Source organism: Pleurodeles waltl, chromosome 6 (genome assembly GCF_031143425.1).
Source record: "Pleurodeles waltl isolate 20211129_DDA chromosome 6, aPleWal1.hap1.20221129, whole genome shotgun sequence".
In the NCBI taxonomy this organism is placed as follows: domain Eukaryota; kingdom Metazoa; phylum Chordata; class Amphibia; order Caudata; family Salamandridae; genus Pleurodeles; species Pleurodeles waltl.
In genome coordinates, this window is record NC_090445.1 from 1610832242 (window position 1) to 1610853938 (window position 21697).

Consider the following 21697-nt stretch of genomic DNA (forward strand, 5'->3'; position numbering starts at 1 on the left):
GGCCCCGCAAAGTATTTCAGTGTCTGCCTTGCAGACACTGAAATACGCGACGGGTGCAACTGCACCTGTCGCACCCCTGCAACTACGCCGGCTCAATTCAGAGCCGGCGTCCTCGTTGCAGGGGCATTTCCTCTGGGCCGGCGGGCGCTCTTTTGGAGAGCGCCCGCCGGCCCAGAGGAAATGTCTTAATGGCCGCCGCGGTCTTCTGACCGCGGTGCGGTCATTTGGCGGCGGTACCTTGGCGGACGGCCTCCGCCGTCCGCCAAGGTCAGAATCAGGGCCAATATCTCTTAACAAGTCTAAAGTCCGGATATGAATTTATTAGGTTGACATATTTTCTTTCCCTCTATCTTTAACTTTTGATTAATTATGAATTTTGTGATTATTAGGGTATATTTTTCTAAATGTTATCCTATTCCGATGTTCATTTGATTGACTTTGCCAAATAGAACTTTGTAAACAACTTTCGGTGGGGTTGGAGAGACTGGTTTTTAATTTGAATATTAATACTGAAATATTGTTTTTTTTCTTCCTTTTTTATATACAAGTAATGGATAGAAGGGAGCAGTGAACTGTTTAAATTTATTTTATTTTTTTCTCTTAATCTTGCGTGTGAATTTTTATTGTATCTCTTGTGTGTAATTGGGGTGAAATAATGAATAAAATTATTTAAAGAACAAAAAAGAAGCAGCAGGCTGATTTTTCTTTTGTTTACTCTCTGTTGTTCTTTTCATTAATGGGGGTCAGAGCCTTTGCCCCCCATTATTAACAAGCCACTACTGATGTATAAAAAAAAGTGATAGATATACTGATTCAATAAATTTCAGCCACTGTTAATTACTGAAGGCCGCATTCCAGTCAAGCAATATTTTGCACACCGTGCCACCTCAGTTTGTACCATGCCATATTCAAATTAGTCTTGACCCTTCTCCAGTAGGAACAGCCCAGCCCGAGCTCATAGTCCAGGTCATCCCTTAAACTGAACAGAAGCAACCTAAGAAAAGGATAAACAGAAGCAGTAACAGAGTGAATGAGAGAGCAGGAACTACAGGGTGGTAGGATGTAAATAAAGAATCAGGCTCATGGAAAATCATTACAAAACCTAGTGCAGAATAAAGAATATTAGCTGTAGAGAGAGAGGCAAGAGGTGTCATCAGGAGAAGCAAGAACTAGGTGGCAGAGGTAAGTGGAATCGAATTAAAAGAAACTGAAATGTTGCTAATAGCACGTGTGGCATCTATAATAAATAGTTGAGTTGGAGAGAAGTATAAAGTTGAATCATGTAGCAGACCCAAAAGAGAATGGGTAACAGGATGGAAATGAGACATTGATCCATGGGAAATGGAGTATGAAACATGATGTGGGTGGTATAATTGCTCCAGCTCTCTGGTTTTTAAGCCAGGGCACAGCTGCTGCAGTAGACTGGTGCCAGGAAGGCTTAGGCAGTTGCACTATTTAACTAGCAAATGCTCATAAAGTGTATGAATGACTGCAAATGGCTACAAAACATGGGTAATCAGCATGAGGCTTTCTAACAAAACTGCAAGGTACCGGATATGTTTTGAAGCCCTGTATATGCCAGTGACAATACTATCTGTGTTAGGGGCTATTACCTGTCAGCTAATCCAAAAGCATGGATTATAATGGATGCATGCTTTTATGTGGCTTATATGGCCTGTGGTTCAGTAGCATAATTAACCTCTGAAACCTAGTGGCCTCTGGTTACCTGATTTCACTAGTAGAGCATTGCATACCTTACCAATAGAAAATAATTTTATACTGCACCTGTGATGAACAACTTGCCCTGCTGTATTTGCACCCTTAATCTGATTGCTCTTGACACTTCTAGTTGATGGTATGCTGGTTCTGGAGTTGTTTGGGCTGCATCATGTTCATTAGGCCAGACCAGAAACAGAGTACAGTAACTAGATGCTGAGCTCAATGCACCCAGGCAAGTTAATGGTGGAGCACTGACCCATGCTCACAGTGACACGTTGTCACTAGAACAAGGTCAGAGTGCAAGAATCACAAACTTTGTCTCTGTGACTATATACACGTGAATTCTGCTTTTCACTGTTTGGACTGGCTGTTTGACCTGTGTTTTTTCTCTTTGCCAAATCTCTACAGGGAGAACTTGGCCTACCTGGCCCAACTGGGAACATTGGACCAACTGGAATCATTGGAGATAGTGGAGTGAAAGGACCAAAAGGAGAGAAAGGCCAGGAAGGATTATTGGTAAGCTATCACCTACCATCGACCACAAACACATCCCAATGCTTTTGGAAAGGACAATATTTTACATATGGTGCCTGAGCTGAATTTTTATAATAATAATAATAATAGTAATAGTATTAATAATAATGGTATTGACATTGTGTTGTTTGTATTATTGTTATCATCACCATCATCTTTGTTTACAGTTAAATAAAATCATGCATCAACAGTTGTGTGGTACAGTAAAATCCTGAATTTGTAGATTGTTAGACCTGACAGCCTTAGGGTGGTCACCCCTAACTTTTTGCCTGCCTCCCTCCACTTTTTGGACACTGTTTTTGCTGGCTTTTAGACTCTGCGCACTTTACCACCGCTAACCAGTGCTAAAGTGCATATGCTCTCTCCCTTAAAACATGGTAACCTTGAATCATACCTGATTGGACTATTAATTTACTTATAAGTCCCTAGTAATGTGCTCTCTATGTGCATAGGGCCGGTAGATTAAATGCTACTAGTGGGCCTGCAGCACTGGTTGTGCCACCCACTTAAGTAGCCCCTTTTCCTTGTCTCAGGCCTGCCGTTGCAAGGCCTGTGTGTGTAGTTTACATGTCCTGGTAGTGTAAAACTCCTAAATTCGTCTTTGCACTACTGTGAGGCCTGCTCCCTTCATAGGCTAACATTGGGGCTGCCCTCATACAGTATTGAAGTGGTAGCTGCTGATCTGAAAGGAGTAGGAAGGTCATATTTAGTATGGCCAGAATGGTAATATAAAATCCTGCTGACTGGTGAAGTTGGATTTAATATTACTATTCTAGAAATGCCACTTTTTGAAAGTGAGCATTTCTTTGCACTTAAATCTTTCTGTGCCTTACAATCCACGTCTGGCTGGGCTTAGTTGACAGCTCCTTGTGCATTCACTCAGACACACCCCAAACACAGGGTACTCAGCCTCACTTGCATACATCTGCATTTTGAATGGGTCTTCCTGGGCTGGGAGGGTGGAGGGCCTGCTCTCACACAAAGGACTGCCACACCCCCTACTGGGACCCTGGCAGACAGGATTGAACTGAAAGGGGACCTGGTGCACTTCTTAGTCACTCTTTGAAGTCTCCCCCACTTCAAAGGCACATTTGGGTATAAAACAGGGCCTCTGCCCTACCTCATCAGACACTTGCTGGAGAAGAAACCTGAACCAGAAACTACATCCTGCCAAGAAGAACTGCCTGGCTGCTCAAAGGACTCACCTGTCTGCTTTCTACAAAGGACTGCTGCCTTGCTGTTGGCCTGCTGCCTTGCTGAACTCTTGTCTGGCTGTGAAAGTGCTCTCCAAGGGCTTGGATAGAGCTTGCCTCCTGTTCCCTGAAGTCTCAGGACCAAAAAGACTTCTCTTTTTCACTTGGACGCTCCGTGCGGCGAAATTTTCGACGCACAGCTTGTTCCGCGGCAAGAAAAACGCCGCACACCGACGCTGATCGACGCGACGCCTTCGGGACGACCGGAACTTCGACGCACGGCTTCGCAAGGACAACGCCGCCCGACCTCCAGAGGAGAAATCGACGCGACGCCTGCCGTGAGATCGTAATTTCGACGCGCAGCCCCGCAGAACGACGCGCAGCCGGAACACAAGCAGGAAAATCCATGCACAGACCTGGGACATCTGGTAATCCCCGCGATCCACAGAAAGAGACTGTCCGCGCGCCGGAAAACGACGCACGACTTCCCCGCGTGAAAAATAACGACGCAAGTCCGTGTGTGCTGGGGAGAAATCGACGCACACACCCTTTTTCCACGTATCTCTTCTTCTGTGGCCCTCTGAGGAGATTTTCCACTCCAAACCAGGTACTTTGTGCTTGAAAGAGACTTTGTTTGCGTTTTAAAGACTTAAGACACTTTATATCACTTTTCAGTGATATCCCTACAAATTCACATTGCAACTTTATTCGTTTTGACCTACAATTATCCTGATAAATATTATATATTTTTCTAAACACTGTGTGGTGTATTTTTGTGGTGCTATATGGTGGTATTGTATGATTTATTGCACAAATACTTTACACATTGCCTTCTAAGATAAGCCTGACTGCTCGTGCCAAGCTACCAGAGGGTGGGCACAGGATAATCTTGGATTGTGTGTGATTTACCCTGACTAGAGTGAGGGCTTTTGCTTGGACAGGGGGTAACCTGACTGCCAACCCAAAACCCCATTTCTAACATAGATTAATTGTTAAAAGCTGAGGAGGATCTTACAACAGAATGTTCTTCATCATAGAGTACGGTGGAGTAAATTCTGCAGCTGGATTTTCCTGGTTAGGTTAGGCCTCCATAATTCAGAGGATTTTCATTTACTGGGCAACTCTAAATCAGTTCCTCATCCTGTGAAGTCCAAGGCAGTCAATCTGTTTGGTGGGGGGAGCCCAGTATATAAACCATTGGTACTGATTCTTCTTCCCAAACTATCTAAATCTATAAGCAGTGTTTGCTACATGTGAGTACAATGTTTCGTATTATGTGAGCTGAAGTTACCACAGACAATCGAAGTGTATGGATTAATAATTGTTTGAAGCTGTTTTGGGGAAGGTGCGCCTTTGGGATGGTAAACAATTTGTGTTGCATCCTCAGAAAACGTACTGTATTGTTAACAACATGAATACGTTCATGAAAGAGAATGAAGTGGTTAATAAAGTGAGTGTGTAAGGGAGACTGTAGTGTGGTTTTTGTTGAAAGTGTAATAGTTAAAAAGGAAGACTATGTTGCCTGAAAGTACAAGGAAGTTTGTAAGTGAGTCTGTTATGTAGTGGTCTCAAAAACTGTTACGTAATTTGGATGCTGAAATATGTTCACTTGTACATTGTGCAAATCTTAATGTGTATGATAGTAAAATGTATAATGCCATTGTGGGATGTAATGTATTGAATGGTAAGGCTAGAAATGGCACTGCAGAATATTGGACGTACTGAACCATAAAGAGCAGATTACTGCTAAATAAACTTGCACATATTAGGTGTTATATACTGGAGTGCACTGGGGAACATCAATGTGTTGTTGGCTTTTGGTTGGCTGAATGTATGAAATGCTAAATGCATTGGTTGTTCAATGTCAGGAAGAGGAACTAGAAATCAAATATTTTGAATGGAAAATGTTGAAAGACATTGGAAAACAATTTATTTCTGAGTCATACTGGTAAATATTTCATTCATTGGGTGGTAATGGATAGTTTTGTAACGAGGACATTTGAATGTTTTGGAATGATGAAGTGGCATGGGCGAGACTATTAAGAGTATTTTTTTGATTTGCATAAGATTGACTGTAATGGGTAGTAGCAGATAGTACTAAGCTTGATACAAACAGTGTTGGTCATAAATTGCCCAATAAATATTTCTTTAAAGACATGTCCAACATGCTCATAGCATCGTGCATTCACTCTGCTAGTCTAGTGTATGTTTTTCTTTTTTTTTAAAGGGTCAGCCTGGATTGATGGGCACAGCTGGTCCTATGGGCTCTCAAGGAAAAATGGTATGTAACTTCTACATCTACCACATTACACAAAATGTTTAGTAAATAATATTGAAGTGAAAAGTGTAAGTTATGAGAATAGATTGACAAAGATGACATTTTCTAATAATATTAATTCTGATGGATCACATTTCCCGTGAATTTCTCACCTCATGAATTATCCTACCAGATTTAGACAGGGCCCGAGCAATGGCTCCTCTAGTGCTTCCAGGTGCCACTGCAAGTCTCCAGCCATAACTTTGCTCCCAGAGATAATATTACTGTATACGTTTTCAAGATGTCTCCTCACCTTATGAATATTCCTTCTAGGCTACTAATTTGTGCACACTGAAGGGACTCTCTAGCACTGCCATGTGACATCACATAGCCACTGCCTTGACTTCTCCTAAAAATGTAGTGTCATTGGAGTATATTAGGTGCCTACCAGCTCGCTGACATTAGTGCCCATTTTTTCTGCTCCTCCTCAATGTGATCCTGAAGCTTCTTTCTGAGTCTTGCAGATGAAAATCTACGTTTTTGACTAGTAACTAGATTGAATGCTCCCTCAAAGAGCTTAAAAACTTGCAGACAGTGCAGCAGAAAGATTCCCCCTTCAGATCCTACAATGTTTGTGGTGTCCAAGATCGGGGCACAACACTTCAACATGCAACTCTTGGAGCTTCATACACCTGAAGGTCATAAGCGACTAGGGCACCAATTTATTTTTGGCTAACGCCCTTAGAGAGTCTCCTTGGCAAACTACCCCCTTCACTTCCAAAGGTAATTCACCTTTCAGGGAATGGTCTCCTAAGAGATCTTCCCAAACAAAGTCATAAAAGTCGTCCTTTTCTTCCTCCATTCTCAATGCCATTCAGAGTCTCAACACCTTTGCCTCACACCAGACCCTTCCACCACAGCAGACCCCCAATGCTAAAGGATTCAAGATAGGAGCTCCCTGGTCCTTGGCCAACCCCATACAGGGCAATGTTTTCTGGCTAGCTGTGTTCACTAATTCATATCAGCCAGAAACCCTTAGGGTCACTCCCTAAATGTCCGGTTCCTAGAATTTTGGAGATTCCAGCAGCTCCGATAATGAACATTTATGGGCTTAGGCCCTGGCAACTAAGGCAAAGTAAAAACTGACAAAGGTTTCTTTCTGGGGCCCCCTCAGTGCTGATCACAAAGTTGTTAGTGGTGCCACCCCTTGAGCCAGCCACAGAGTTGATAGGAGAAAATATCCTTGTGACAAAGGAGAAAGTCGGGCCAGTTTCAGTGAAGAACCTTAATCTGAGCACTTCCCAGGGCCCAGCGGTCGGGAGGACATTTTTAGTTCAGCTAATTTGGCTGTGAAATATAAGGCTTGATGAAGGATGGTAACTTTCAAGCTGATCGCCTCCTGCCTCTTTATAAGATGTGTGTTGAACTCTATATGGACATACAAAATGCCAGTGGCCTAGATACTGCTCCAGGGGAGATATTTTTTACAGCTCTGGCCGTGTCATAGAAAATGGTCTTGTCTTTCACAACAGGTGCTCAGAAGACTCCAGATGCCTTGGAAATGACTTTGCCTTCTGCACAAATTAAGTCTAACATCCTAATGGAAAACTTGCAGCCTTGCAGTTTCTGCATAACTTTTGCTTACATTTTACTAGACTCACCTAGATCCTGTAATGGCTGCATGGGAGAGAAACTTTTTTGGGTCCCAGCAGTCCATAGACAGATCACCGGATGACATACACCAGCCCTGGTCAACTCACACTTTCTGTCCTCCCACCGGTCACCTGAGAGTTTGAAGGTTCAGAGAATATCCTCAAAGTAGAACCTAAATGGCTTTCCTATGGCCACTACAGATAGAGGCTAAAGAAACTCTGGAATCTAATTACAGTTAATGCCACTTACAGTTTGTCCATCTTTGTCCATGACTTTTGGGAAGTGGCAAAAGTCACAATCAACAGCCTATCACAGCACATAAAAAATCCAATATTTGACCCTGTGCATGATGGCCTTGATATCAGATCCTTAAATGTGGCTTTTACTCTGGACACTGTTGCCCAGTCTGTGGTTGTGGCAGTCATGCTGCACTGAAGCAATTGGATACAGTCCACCACTTTTTTCTCCAAGGTAATTTAGCTTATAGTATTGCTAAGCATTTTTGGGGGGCTGTCCAGGCTATGCTTATGGACATGTCCTTTGAAAGAAAATGGCTACTCAGAGAGGAACCTGACTCTTTTTGGGAAGACCTCAAGAACAGCAGAGCCACAGCATGTGCTCTGGGCCTGGCCTTTCCAGCACTTAAATTCCACTGGCAGCATCCAACGTTCTTTAGTCACTTTAGGGATCTAGGGGCACAATGGCATTGGTGCCAACTCCGGCTCCTGTTCTTATATCTGTGCCAGTCACTTATGTTCGTACCAGTCACTTTACTACAACACATTAACCCCTTTATGAGATTCTACAAGATGGCTGGCATACAAGTAGTGCCAGTTCCCCCTGCTGCACAGTCCTTTTGGGGTAGGGGACAGGTAGCAGGCAGACTTCATATTGGTCAGCATGGACATTGGTCCTTTCAGTCCCCTTACCCTGATGGAGCTAACTCCAAGTGGCTTTAGCAAGCTAGCACCCACCTTGTAGAAGGCCAGATCCAACACTTTCTCCAGTGGTGTCAATAGCTTACTTCAGACTCATGGGTCCTCAAAATTGTCTAATGGGCTATCGCCTGCAATTCTCTTTCAACACACAGCATCGTCAACCTACATCAGACCAGAATTTAGTAGGCTACTCGCCTGTTTTACTGCAGGAAGTGCAGGCTTTTTGTCTAAAAGGGTCGTATGATGGGTAACATCACAAAACAAAATAAAATGATGGACGGACTGTTGAAACTTTTCAACACTCACCCCCAGTCACAGATCTGGGTTTAATTCATCGTTATTTTGCTTGCAGCGTCACCCCAGTTTAGACCCAGCCATATGCAAATCAGTCTTGACCCTGTTCCCCTACGGGAACAGTCCAGCCCGAACTGCTAGGCCAGGTCCTCCCTGGACAGGAAACAAGCATCCTGGGACCGGTTTCAAGGTATCACCCTTCATCAGCCAGGCTAGCTTGAATCCAGTGGCGAAGCGAGCAAGGGACCCACGTCTGGGCATACCCCTGCCACTTAGGGCGCACAAAGCAACATCACAAAACAAACTAAAATGATGGACAGAGTGTTGAAACTTGTTGGCAGCTATTGGAGATGGGATCCCCTTAAACAGTCACAGAGAAGATGGTGAACCGCCTAATGCCATTGGGTTTCCCTATCAATTACCAAAGTCACACCTTATTCCTTCACAGAGAATTCATTTCATTGGCACTATTCTCTATACGGTGCACTTTTGGGCCGCCCCTTTCTTATGACAAGTCCAGGGCATTCGGGCTGCGGTTCCAAGATTTCAACCTTACTGAGGCATGTTGCCCTCTTGCCCTCTTGTTTTCCTACATCATGCTCATCGATGGTGCCAGGTGACTGGAACCAACACCAAGGGAAACTTTTGGAGGAGATTGCAAAAGAACTGGACTGGTGGCTGGATGTCCCTCTTTCCAACTGGCAGACCCATCTCCTTTCTTCACTCAGAGTTAACAGTGGTGATGAAGGTGTCACTGCTGGGTTAAGGAGATCACCTGGGAGCAGTGGAGATCAGAGGACTCACATCAGTTCATTGGAGATACGTGTCATTTACCTGGCAATGACGATCTTCCTGCTGTCCATCTACAGGAGACCGGTGCATGGTCTAATATACAACTCCACCACCATTTGGTACTACAACACGTGAGAGAGTGGTGTCCAGTGATAAGAGGTTCTTTGTCTCTGGAATTGGCTGGACTGTCAGGGCATATTCCTGGTTATGAACCACATGAGGGTATCTTTGAACACCAGGGCAGACACACTCAGTCTACAATACCTGGTATATCATGAACAGAGACTTCTTCCAGAGGTGGTGCCGGGTATCTCCCAGCAGTGTCACGACTCACGTGCTGCTTGCGTCTGGAATTTGCAGATCTAGTGGCGTGGATCTTCGATGTTCGGCTTTGGCCCAAAAAGGGGCGACTCTTTCTGGTAGCCACGGTGCTGTAGGTGATGGAGACGCCAAGAACAGACCAGAGGGAAAAAAACCCTTAGAACAAAAGGGGAAAAAAACCTCTAAACAGGAGGACTCCTGAAAAACAAGAACAAAAAGCAGGAATCAAAAAGAACAAAATTCAGGAAACACAGAGCGATGAAATCCAGAACCAAAAAGGCGAGGAAATCAGGAGCGAAGACACTATCTGAGCAGAAAGTGTTGCAGCGCAAGGAAATGAAGAAAACACAGCCCTTATATACCAAAAGACAGGAAGTGACCCACAGGAAGTAAAAGGACACCATATTAGACAGGGAGAGGTACATAGAACAAAACAGAATAGAAACCATAGAAAATAGGGAACAATGAATGCTGGGAAGAGAAAGGTAACCTGGGAAGGGAGGAAGACATAAAAAAAGTACAACAAAAAGACCCCAGAAAGAAGAAAAGAAAGAGGACAAGAAGGAAGAAAGAAGAACAGGTAAGGGGGTCAGGAGACCCCAGCAAGGCGGTGGAAAACGACAGAGCGAGGCCCCATGCAATGCCTGGGGCCTCGAAAAGTGCATGAAAGGCTGGGGGCGCGCCGCGTTTTAGAAACGCGCTGTGCGGCCCCAGCCGAACGCCCGGCTTGTGCCGAACATTCGGCTTGTGCCGAACATTCGGCTCGCGCCGCTCCACGCGGCGCGACAGTAGGTCCCCCTCCCGAAGGTCCAGGTTTGAGAGGAAATAAACGGTGAAAGCGTTGAATCAGGAGAGGAGCGTGAACAGAAGATGCATCTTCCCAAGAGCATTCACTGAGAGGATAACCCTTCCAATGAATCAGATATTGAAGCCGTCTGTGAAATAGACGAGAGTCACAGATTTCTTGTACCTCATATTCAGGAACATCGTTCACCAACACAGGAGGAGGACAAGGAAACTGACGAGAGAAAGGGTCAGGTACGTAAGGTTTGAGCTGGGAAACATGAAAGACGGGATGAATCTTCCAAGTATGAGGTAAGCGAAGACGGACAGTGACAGGATTGATCAGCTGAAGAATACAGAAAGGTCCGTAGTAACGAGGTGTGAACTTGTTCAGAGAAAGACGTGAGGGTAGGAATTTGGATGAGAGCCAGACTTTATCTTGCGGGTGATAGTCTGGACTGGTTCCACGTTTCTTGTCTGCAGCCTTCTTCATATATCTTTTGGTTTGTAACAGATTGGATCGAATTAGTCTATGGATCTGTAAAAGTCGTTTGGAGAGGTGAGTAATAGCGGGCAAAGGAGAAGTGGATGGAGGAGAAGTAGGAAAGGAGGTAGGATGAAAACCATAAGAGCAGAAAAAAGGAGTGACCTTGGAAGCACTGTGGACAGTATTATTGTAGGAAAATTCAGCAATAGGGAGATAAGTGTTCCAGTTGCTTTGGGTTGAATTGCAAAAACAGCGAAGGTATTGCTCTAGTCCTTGGTTCAGACGCTCGGTCTGTCCATTTGTCTGTGGATGGAACCCCGATGACAGGGCTCTGTTGATATTGAGTGTCTTACAGAAATACCTCCAAAACCGGGAAATGTATTGGGGTCCTCTATCAGATATAATGGTATGTGGAAGTCCATGAAGGCGGAAGATATGATCAATAAATATCTGGCTTAGTTCTTGAGATGTAGGCAGCCTTTTTAGGGCAGTGAAATGAGCCATCTTAGTAAAGGAATCCACAGTGACCATGATAACCCGGTTTCCTGCTGAAGGTGGGAGCGAACACATGAAATCGGTAGAGATGGTGTGCCATGGAGCTGGCGGAACAGGCAAGGGCTGTAGCAATCCTGCAGGTCTGGTACGGGGAATCTTGACTTGAGCACAAATGGGACAAGCCTGAACATATCTTTCAACATCCTGCTTCCAGGTAGGCCACCAGAAAAACCGTGAGAGAAGTTCTTGTGTGGCCTTGATGCCTCTATGACCAGCCACCGGTGAATCATGGCACATTTGTAATGCTTTTTCTTTCACTCTGTCAGTAGGGAGGAATATCAGGTTCTGATAATAATGGAATCCTTGTCTCTTATTCAACAAAGGTCTTAGGTTCTCTACTTCGTGGTCCGATAGTTTGGTGTATTCCAGTTGTACTTCCTCCAGAAAAGATTGAGCCACTCCAATGATCTTACTAGGTTCCAGTAGATACTGAGATGGGGAAGGAGTACAATCTGGATAACGACGAGACAGAGAATCAGCCAGAATGTTTTGAGATCCGGGAATATAGGTGACGTAAAAATCATACTGACTGAAGAAAAAGGCCCAACGAGCCTGGCGACTATTCTGGCACACAAAATTTCGTAAACATTGTAGGTTACGGTGGTCTGTTCTAACCTCAAAAGGCTCTTTGGAACCCATCAGAAACTGTCTCCACTCTAGGCAGGCTGTTTTCAAAGCCAATAATTCCCGTTCAAGTACAGAGTAATGTTGTTCTGCTGTAGAGAGGATATGAGACAAATAGAAAACAGGATGTTCAAGACCATCATCCTCTTGTTGTTGGAGTAAGACAGCTCCGATGGCTCTTTCAGAAGCGTCGGTGACAACAATAAATTGTTTGTTGGTATCTGGATGCCGTAAGATTGGAGCTTGTGTGAAAGCTTTCTTTAAACCTTGAAAGGCTGTTTCAGCCGCCTCAGTCCAGATAAACCCTTTCGTTAAATTCTCCTTCTTTAAGGTATGTGTTATGTGGCTAGTTTGTTTTGCAAAGTCCAATATAAACTGCCGATAAAAGTTTGCTAATCCTAAAAAACATTGTGCTTCTTTAATAGAAGAAGGAGAAGGCCAGTCTAGAATCGCTTGTACTTTTTCTTGGTCCATAGCTATGCCGGTTGAACTTAAATGATAACCCAGGTATTTTACCTCCGTCTTGTCGAACTCACATTTTTCTGGTTTGCAAAATAGTTGATGTGCCCGGAGTCTTTGAAGGACTTGTTTCACATGGGACGAATGGAGTTCAGGATCTCTGGAATAAATCAGAATATCATCTAGGTAAATGACCACTGTCTGGTTCAGAAGGTCAGAAAACACCGAATCCATAAATCTCTGGAAGATTGCGGGGGCATTAGTGAGACCAAACGGCATAACTCTGTATTCAAAGTGACCAAATGGGGTCCTGAAAGCTGTCTTCCACTCATCTCCTTCTTTTATGCGTAAAAGGTGATAGGCTCCTCGCAGATCAAGTTTAGTAAAACGTTGAGCCCCTCTAACTGCTTCTAGAATGTCCCTGATGAGAGGCAAAGGATAACGGTCTTTAATGGTTATCTTATTCAGACCTCTAAAGTCCAGGCAAGGACGAAGATCCTTTGTCTTCTTGGGTACAAAAAAGAGAGGAGCCCCGGCCGGAGAAGATGAGGGAACTATAAGACCACTCTGGACATTGTCATCCAGATATTCTTTTAGAACTTCTTTTTCAGGTTCCGTGAGGGAATACATCCTCCCAAAAGGAACGATTGTGCCAGGTTCTAAGGGAATAGCACAATCGTAGTCTCGATGTGGAGGTAACACAGGCTTGGATGGTTTTTGGAACACATCTTGAAACTCCAAATAGTGTTCAGAGACTCCTTGGACTGTATTAATGGAAGAACCAGTAATACTTTCAGTGACTATAGATCTTTTCGGTGACCAATACTTGTCGGAAGCAAAACAGTTTTCATGACAAAATTGCGAAGACAAGGAAACTGTCCGGGTTACCCAGTTCACATATGGATTATGTCTGATGAACCACGGAATTCCAAGAATAATGGTATGGTTGGGGGACGTGATAAGATCAAAAGAGATGTGTTCTTGATGGTTTCCGATCTGTAAACTTAACATCAGGGTAGTGGTGTCCACTGGACCAGAGGATAATAAGGATCCATCCACGGTGTGCACCTGTTCGGGAACTTCTTTAGATTGTGTAGGAACTTGGTGAGTAGCAGCCCACGTCTGGTCCATGTATATTCCACTAGCACCACAATCTAGTAATGCCATAGTCTCTTCTTGACGACCGTCGGGAAGTTGCAACAAGACAGGAAAAATGAACAAGGAGGTTGTATTGTCATTAAAGGAGCTGATGGAAGGTATAGCTGTAGATCCCGTCCCCTCCCTTCTTACAGAGGACGGGAAGTGGCATTTCCCGATGGCCTGGGCGGACGTACAGGACAGTTTCGAATTATGTGACCAGCAGAACCACAGTACAGGCACAACCCTTTCTTGCGTCTGTCTTCTCGCTCGCTGGCGGAGAGCGGACCTCGGGTAGTATCTACCTGCATGGGTTCCCCTTCGACGTCTCTAGCAGGAGGGCGAGGTTCCTCAGAACGCTGCAGACCAGCTCGTGAGGTACTTGGCTGGGAGAACCCTCTACTCCTTCTCTTCTCCGATCTCCGTTCCTGAAGACGATATTCGATGGACAGTGCTTGATCCATCAGGCCACGAAGATCTTCCACTCTGGTAGAATGTACTAGTTCATCCTTTATTTCTTCTTTAAGTCCTCTGCGAAATAACGTTACCAGAGTACGTTCCACCCAAGTGGTCTCTGCTGCTAGCTGACGAAAACGGGTTATATATTGCAGAACATCTTGTGAGCCTTGGTGAATGTCGCATAAGGCTTCTTCTGCAGAGGCTTCCAATCCAGGTCGACTGAACATTTGTTTGAAGCGACTCACAAAGGTGGAATAGTCCGACAAAACTGGGTCATTGGATGACACCATCGGGGTTGCCCAGGCCAAGGCTGGACCGGATAAGGCACTGATGAGATAACCCACCTTGGTCCTGTCGTGGGAGAATTGGGTTGGTCAGAAGGCGAAGTACACCGTTAATGCATCCAGGAACTCACGAAGCTTGGTTGGTTCGCCGGAGAAACGAGGGGTAGAAGCGGAGATAGTCGGAACATCACTAGTGCGGAGAGCCAAAGCCTGTCGTAACGCAGCATTTTCATTGCGTAGTTGTTGCAATTCCCGAGCTTGTTGCTGAATCGTGGTCAAAAGAGATTGATCAGAATCTGCAGCAGCCGCCACTGTATTATCCATGGTGTTTGAGGATGTCGGAATGGTTAGGCGCTGCAATCTGTCACGACTCACGTGCTGCTTGCGTCTGGAATTTGCAGATCTAGTGGCGTGGATCTTCGATGTTCGGCTTTGGCCCAAAAAGGGGCGACTCTTTCTGGTAGCCACGGTGCTGTAGGTGATGGAGACGCCAAGAACAGACCAGAGGGAAAAAAAACCCTTAGAACAAAAGGGGAAAAAAACCTCTAAACAGGAGGACTCCTGAAAAACAAGAACAAAAAGCAGGAATCAAAAAGAACAAAATTCAGGAAACACAGAGCGATGAAATCCAGAACCAAAAAGGCGAGGAAATCAGGAGCGAAGACACTATCTGAGCAGAAAGTGTTGCAGCGCAAGGAAATGAAGAAAACACAGCCCTTATATACCAAAAGACAGGAAGTGACCCACAGGAAGTAAAAGGACACCATATTAGACAGGGAGAGGTACATAGAACAAAACAGAATAGAAACCATAGAAAATAGGGAACAATGAATGCTGGGAAGAGAAAGGTAACCTGGGAAGGGAAGAAGACATAAAAAAAGTACAACAAAAAGACCCCAGAAAGAAGAAAAGAAAGAGGACAAGAAGGAAGAAAGAAGAACAGGTAAGGGGGTCAGGAGACCCCAGCAAGGCGGTGGAAAACGACAGAGCGAGGCCCCATGCAATGCCTGGGGCCTTGAAAAGTGCATGAAAGGCTGGGGGCGCGCTGCGTTTTAGAAACGCGCTGTGCGGCCCCAGCCGAACGCCCGGCTTGTGCCGAACATTCGGCTCGCGCCGCTCCACGCGGCGCGACAAGCAGTGGGAAGAACCCCGTTTAGATCTTTTTGCCATGGCTGAGAACATGCAGTGTCAAACCTTTTGTTTGATAAAGTTCCCAAGAAGGCTCTGTCTCGGAGATGCATTCAGGGTAGAATGGATCACTGGACTCCTGTACACCTTTTCACCACTACCTCTCCCTGTCTTGAGTTCTGAAAAAGATCAGGAACAACCAGGCCCAAGTCACCCTATGGTCTCAAGTCTGGGCCAATATAATGTGGTGCCTGGAACTTCTGGGCAACACCATCTGTCCTCCGATAATGCTACCACTTCAGTAGTACCTTCTGTCACAGGAGCTGGGCAGTGTTCTACACCCCAACCTGTGCAATTGACACCTCCATGCATGAAGACTGATCGTCTTCCTCTCCCCCACCTTCCTAGCGACCTGACTCTCTGCCTCCCTCTGCCTCCTGCTTCCGTACTGCTGGCAGAGGGAGGTCTTAATCAATTGCCAGTGCACACTGCAGCCCAGTTATGGGCTACACAGTGCAAGCGCAGACTGTCTGCGCTTGCGATATGTAGCCCCTAACTGGGCTGCAGTGCGGGTGAGCTCCACTCCACTGGCGGTGCTAGCAGAGTTTCTTTGGTGAACTCCACGCTCCAAGCAGAGCATGGAGTGCCAAAAACTTTGGTAGCTCTGACAGCAGAGCGGAGCTCGCCACCACCCCTACTAAATATATGGCTACACCGCATTATTTAATGCCATTTTCTTCTTGTGTGGTTATGCCCTCTAGGTGCTAACTATATAGCTACAGGACCATGTGTTGAAAAGTGCCACTGTTGGCATGGTTACCCCCCACTTTTTGCAAAGTGCTGATGCCAACTTTGATTGAAAGTGGGCTGGGATCCTGCTAACCAGGCTTCAGCCCCAGTGTTCCTTCCCTAAAACTGTACCTTTGTTTTTAGAAATGGCACCGCCATGGCACACAGTTAAGTGCCTTGTAAACTGTACCCATGGTACCAAGCGCCCTGTGGCCAGGGAAGGTCTGTAAGGGCTGTAGCATGTATTTTGCTACCCTAGGGGACACCTCACCAAGCACATGCACACTACCCCACAGCTTGTGTGTGCTGGTGAGGAGAAAAAGACAAAGTCGACATGGTGCCCCTCTGAGGGTGCCATGCCGACAAATCACTGCCTGTGGCAAAGGTAAGTCACCCCTCTAGCAGGCCCCACAGCCCTAAGGCAGGGTGCTCTATACCACAGCTGAGGGCATATCTGCATGAGCAATATGCCCCTACAGTGTCTAAGTCCATTTTTAGACATTGTAAATGCAGTGTAGCCATATTGAGCATATGGTCTGGGAGTTTGTCATTACGAACTCCACAGCTCCATAATGGTTTCACTGAATACTGGGAAGTTTCGTATCAAACGTCTCAGCACAAGAAAACCCCCACTGGTGCCAGTGTAGGATTTATTTAAAAATGCACACAGAGGGCATCTTAGGGATGCCCCCTGTATGTTAGCCAAACTGCTAGTGTAGGACTGACCGGTCTGTGCCAGCCTGCCGCTTTCAGATGAGTTTGTGACCACATGGGGTGAGTGCCTTTGTGCACTCTGTGGTCAGAAACAAAGCCTGTTCTGGGTGGAGGTGCTTCACACCTCCCCCCCCTACAGGAACTGTAACACCTGTCGATGAGCCTCAAAGGCTCAAGCCTCGGATTCCAGTGCCCCAGAGCTCTCCAGCTAGTGGAGATGCCCGCCCCACCGGACAAAGCCACACTTTTGGTGGCAAGTCCAACAGGAAAATTAGGAAAACAAGGAGGAGTGACCATCCCAGCCAGGACTACCCCTAAAGTGTCCAGAGCGGAGGTGCCCCCTCCCTGCAGAATCCTCTATCTTGGTTTGGAGGACAGGGACCAATAGGGATAGGAATGTGCCCCGCCTCCCCAAAGGGAGTGGGCACAAGGAGGGTGTAGCCACCCTCAAGGACAGTATCCATTGGCTACTGCCCTCTGACCCCTACAACGCCCCTAAATCTAGGATTTAAGGGCCTCCCTGAACCCAGCTCACCAGATTCCTGGCGACGTAAAAGAAGAAGAAGGACTGCTAACCTGAAACCCCCAGCAGAGAAGAAGGAAGACCAGTGCTTAATTTGTAAATAACAAGGTGACGGTGCTCAAAGCTCTCCTCTTAAACACGTGGCTGATGCAACTAAATGTGGGAACACGGAATACTGAGGCAGTGTAATCCTGAAGCCATCTCGGGCCTCTTCAATCCATTTAAAACTGCTCCATGCCACTTCAGCTCACTTTTGCAGCTTTCTGCTCTCTCCCATTGTGACGCTTTTTCGTTTTTCTCTTCCTCTGTCTTTTTTTCCATGTGTGTCTTTACCCGCAGCAAATGCTTGGGGGTGAAGAATAAGCGCCGGCCCTCAACAATAAGTGCCGGTGCTCAGCACCGGAAACAACAAGCACAAATTAAGCACTGAGGAAGACGACAACTGCTTTGGTCCCAGCTCTACCGGCCTGTCTCCTGCTTCAAAGAAGCTGCAAAAGACCAGCGACGCGTCCAGTGGGACACGCGACCTCTGTCCAACTCAAAAGGACAAAGAACTCCAGAGGACAGCGGCTCTGTCTAAAGAAACCTACAACCAAGGACTTCCACCTCAGTCCGGATGCGTGAGTCCTGACCCCTGTGCACCCTACGTCCACAGCCCGTGTCCAGGTGGTCCACTCAGTAAAAGAGGGTCCCCAGGCGATTGCGAGCAAGTGCCCAACCTGGGTTGACCTCTCCACCCTTCCACGACGACGCCTGCAGAGGGAATCCCGAGGACCCCCCTGACCGCGAAGCTCAGGACGAAGATATCCGACGCCTAAGAACACACTGCACCTGCAGCCCCCAGGCCTTGGAGAAACCGACCCCCGGTGCCTTAACGTTGAGCAGGTAGCCCTCCTCCCTGTTGGACCGGTGGTGTGCCCGAGACACCCCCCTGGACCTCGCCTGCAGCCTCTGAGTGATCCCTGGGGTCCTGTTTTCACCCTGCACCCGGCCGCCCCTGTGCTGCTGACGATGTGTGTTTGGTGCCTACTTGTGTCCCCTCGAGTGCACTTCTAAGCCCCCCTGGTCTGCCCTCCGAGTTGCGGGTACTTACCTGCTGGCCGACCTGATTCTGACTACCCCTTGCCTCCATAGGAGCCCGCATTAAAATTGCTTGACTTTGACCTCTGCACCCAACCGGCCGATGTTGCTGGTGGTGGGTGTTTGGGGTAAACTTGAACCCCAGCCAGTGGACTTCATAAAACTCAGAGACTAAAACTGTAAGTCTTGTACTTAACTGTAAAACGACCTAACATTTCTTCCCCCCAGGAACTGTTTCTGAAAAAAGCAGTGTGCATTTTAAAAAAAGACTATTGCTAATATTTCAAAAACTGTATTACTTACCTATTTCAAAGAAAGTACTGTTGATACTTCTGTGAAATACGAAACTTTTAAGGTACCTACCTGCAACCTGAATCTTGTGGTTCTAAAAATAAATTAAGAAAATATATATTTGCAATATAAAAACCATTGGTCTGGAGTTAAGTCATTGAGTGTATGCTTCTTCTATTGTCTGTGTGTCCATTAAATGCTTTGCATTACCCTCTGATAAGCCTAACTGTTCAACCACATTACCACACAAGAGAGCATTAGTATTATCTACTTTGGCCTCTGTTAAGCCTCTGGATAACCCCTGAACTCTGTGCACACTAAATCTCACTTTGATATAGTAAATACAGAACCAGCTTCCTACACCATGTTTCTTACAAATGCTATTTTCATTGTGGTGTTCTGTGAGGGCTGTTCTAAGGATTACAGTCATATCAACATATTAAAATATTTGTGGCAAGGAAACTTGTCCTATAATGCTTTGCTGGGCATTACTTTTACAAAACATTTTTCTTATTCCTCAGCCTGTGGTGGCCCTAGAACAATGGGACCACCTTCAAAACATTAACCACAATGTGTTCTTTCTGTCTACATCATCTCTGGGTCCCCACACTGTTAGTGGGGACTCCAAAATAATAACCCCTACCGCCATTCATTATCTTTTTAAGCTTTCTCATGGCTGGAACTTTTGTTTTACAGCTGGGAGAAGTTATGTTTTATGAGCCTTGTTTATAATATCATTGCAATAGTCCTGCTAGCCTTGAAAATGTGTAATGGTCCAGCCTGCTATTTAGTGCACATTGACTCATGAATGGTCCCTCATCATCCCCAGTCTGCCTTTTGCCCTTTTGCGGTCAGGGAAGACGTTTCCAATTGCATCGATACCTTCCCAGCAACCACAGTCAGCAAGCTTCCACGCCTTTTTGTAGCCAAGGATTCAATTTGCACAAACCACGTGTGACAGGTAGGCTGAGGTTGGTCCACCACTCCCTCGGCAGTCACAGCCTTCAAGCCCCTTTAGTTTGCCCTCCTACCATCACAGGCATCCAGTGGGGGGCAGGATATGCCATCACCTGCTCCGCTGCAGGTCAATAAACATCAGTCCATCAGGTACTACAAATTGTACAAAGGGGCTTCTCCATACCCTTTGTGGTTACCTCTTTACCCATGTCACCCCACCCACTTATGATTGGTTTAGAGAGGACCATGATTCCTTACTCTGCCAACAAGTGTCGGCTCTCTTTTGACCAAGGGAGCTTTAGAGACCAGCATCAGAACTAGGTTGTGGTTGCTATTCCTTCTATTTTCTAGTGACCAAGAAGGATGGAGGCATTTGTCCTATACTCGACCTGCGCCTTCTCAGTCTCAAACAGAAGAAATCCAGAATGCTCAAGTTCTATCTGCCCTAAATCCAGGAGTCTGGATTGTGGCATTAGACTTGAAGGACACATATTTCCACATCCTCGTCTTGCCCACCCACAGACATTACCTGAGTTTCATGGAGGACAGGAGCACTTCAATTCACTATGCTCCCCTTGGGCCTCGCCTTTGCCCCTCATGTGCTCACCAAAGTGACGGCCGTGGTTACAGCATATCTGCAGAGGTCTGGGGTTCCAGTTGTCCCTCACCTCGACAATTGACTTTTGAAGGTGGGCTCTCCGCATTGCAGTCATCTCCCATTAGACTACAGCGAACCTCCTGCACTTGGTGAGGTTCACCATCAACATGCCGATGTCACATTTGACTCCCTCACAGATGTTCCCTTTCATAAGAGCTGTTCTGGACACAGTTCAGTTTGGAGCCTATCCTCCAAAGCAGCAGGTCAACAAATACAAAATATATGATACTTCTGCACTAAAAACTGCACTTTGTTTCTCCCCAATATTTTGATGCCTTTTGGGAACTGGAAAAACTTAGTGATCAGCCTCACAGGCCATGTGCAAAAGCTGTTACTAGAACTGGTCAACAAAGGATTGGATGCTTCCAAACAAACCTTGAAATGTGGTCTGGTCTCTGCAGACCCCTTTGCTCTATGTGGATGGCTTTCATGCTGTATTGGGATACTTAAATGTACTCCACAGGATCCTCCTGTGATATCCAAGCCACACTCAGACATGCCTTTCAATAGCGAGCAGCTATTCGAAGGAAAGGTTGCCTACTCCATGGAGTTCTTCAAAAACAGAAGAGTTATGGCTCACACTCTGGGTCAAGTTTGTGACCGCTCCACCGATGATATAGATGGTTTCATGGCTACTTCAGGGCAGACCAGTCCTAACAGAGACAACCTTCTCAGCAAGTTCAGACACCCCAACAACTATATCACTCTTTTCGGGGCAGAGGTGGATCTAATGGACGACGGAAACAACAGCAGATACAGGTTCTACCTTCCTCTATCGACTCTGCTGCCTCTGTGACTCACCCCACACCCCCTTGAGCTACCATCTGGAGGGAGGGACCCCATTTGTATACCTTATCTGAGTTGATAACTAGGGATCGCTGGGTAATCCACTTAATCTACAACTGTTACACCCTATCTTTCCTGTTACTCCTTTCAGACTACCCTCCTTCCACTTTGGCACCTGCAGTGATTTGGAAGCAAGATACCATTCCTTGCTATGCAAAGGGGACCCAAAGGTCATGCCTCTTAATTAACCAGACACATTTCTCTACTCCCGAAGTACAGAGG

The 21697-nt window shown here is 46.0% G+C and overlaps 1 protein-coding gene across 2 annotated transcripts in view; it reads left to right on the forward strand.

Annotated features, from left to right (window-relative positions):
• Window positions 1-21697, forward strand: part of LOC138301234 (collagen alpha-1(II) chain-like) — a 1268735-nt gene that overhangs the window by 840087 nt on the left and 406951 nt on the right. For both annotated transcript variants that reach the window (XM_069241494.1, XM_069241495.1), the window contains exons 46-47: window positions 2128-2235; window positions 5674-5727. In XM_069241494.1, coding sequence (XP_069097595.1) covers window positions 2128-2235; window positions 5674-5727 — 162 coding nt within the window. The remainder of the gene's footprint in view (window positions 1-2127; window positions 2236-5673; window positions 5728-21697) is intronic.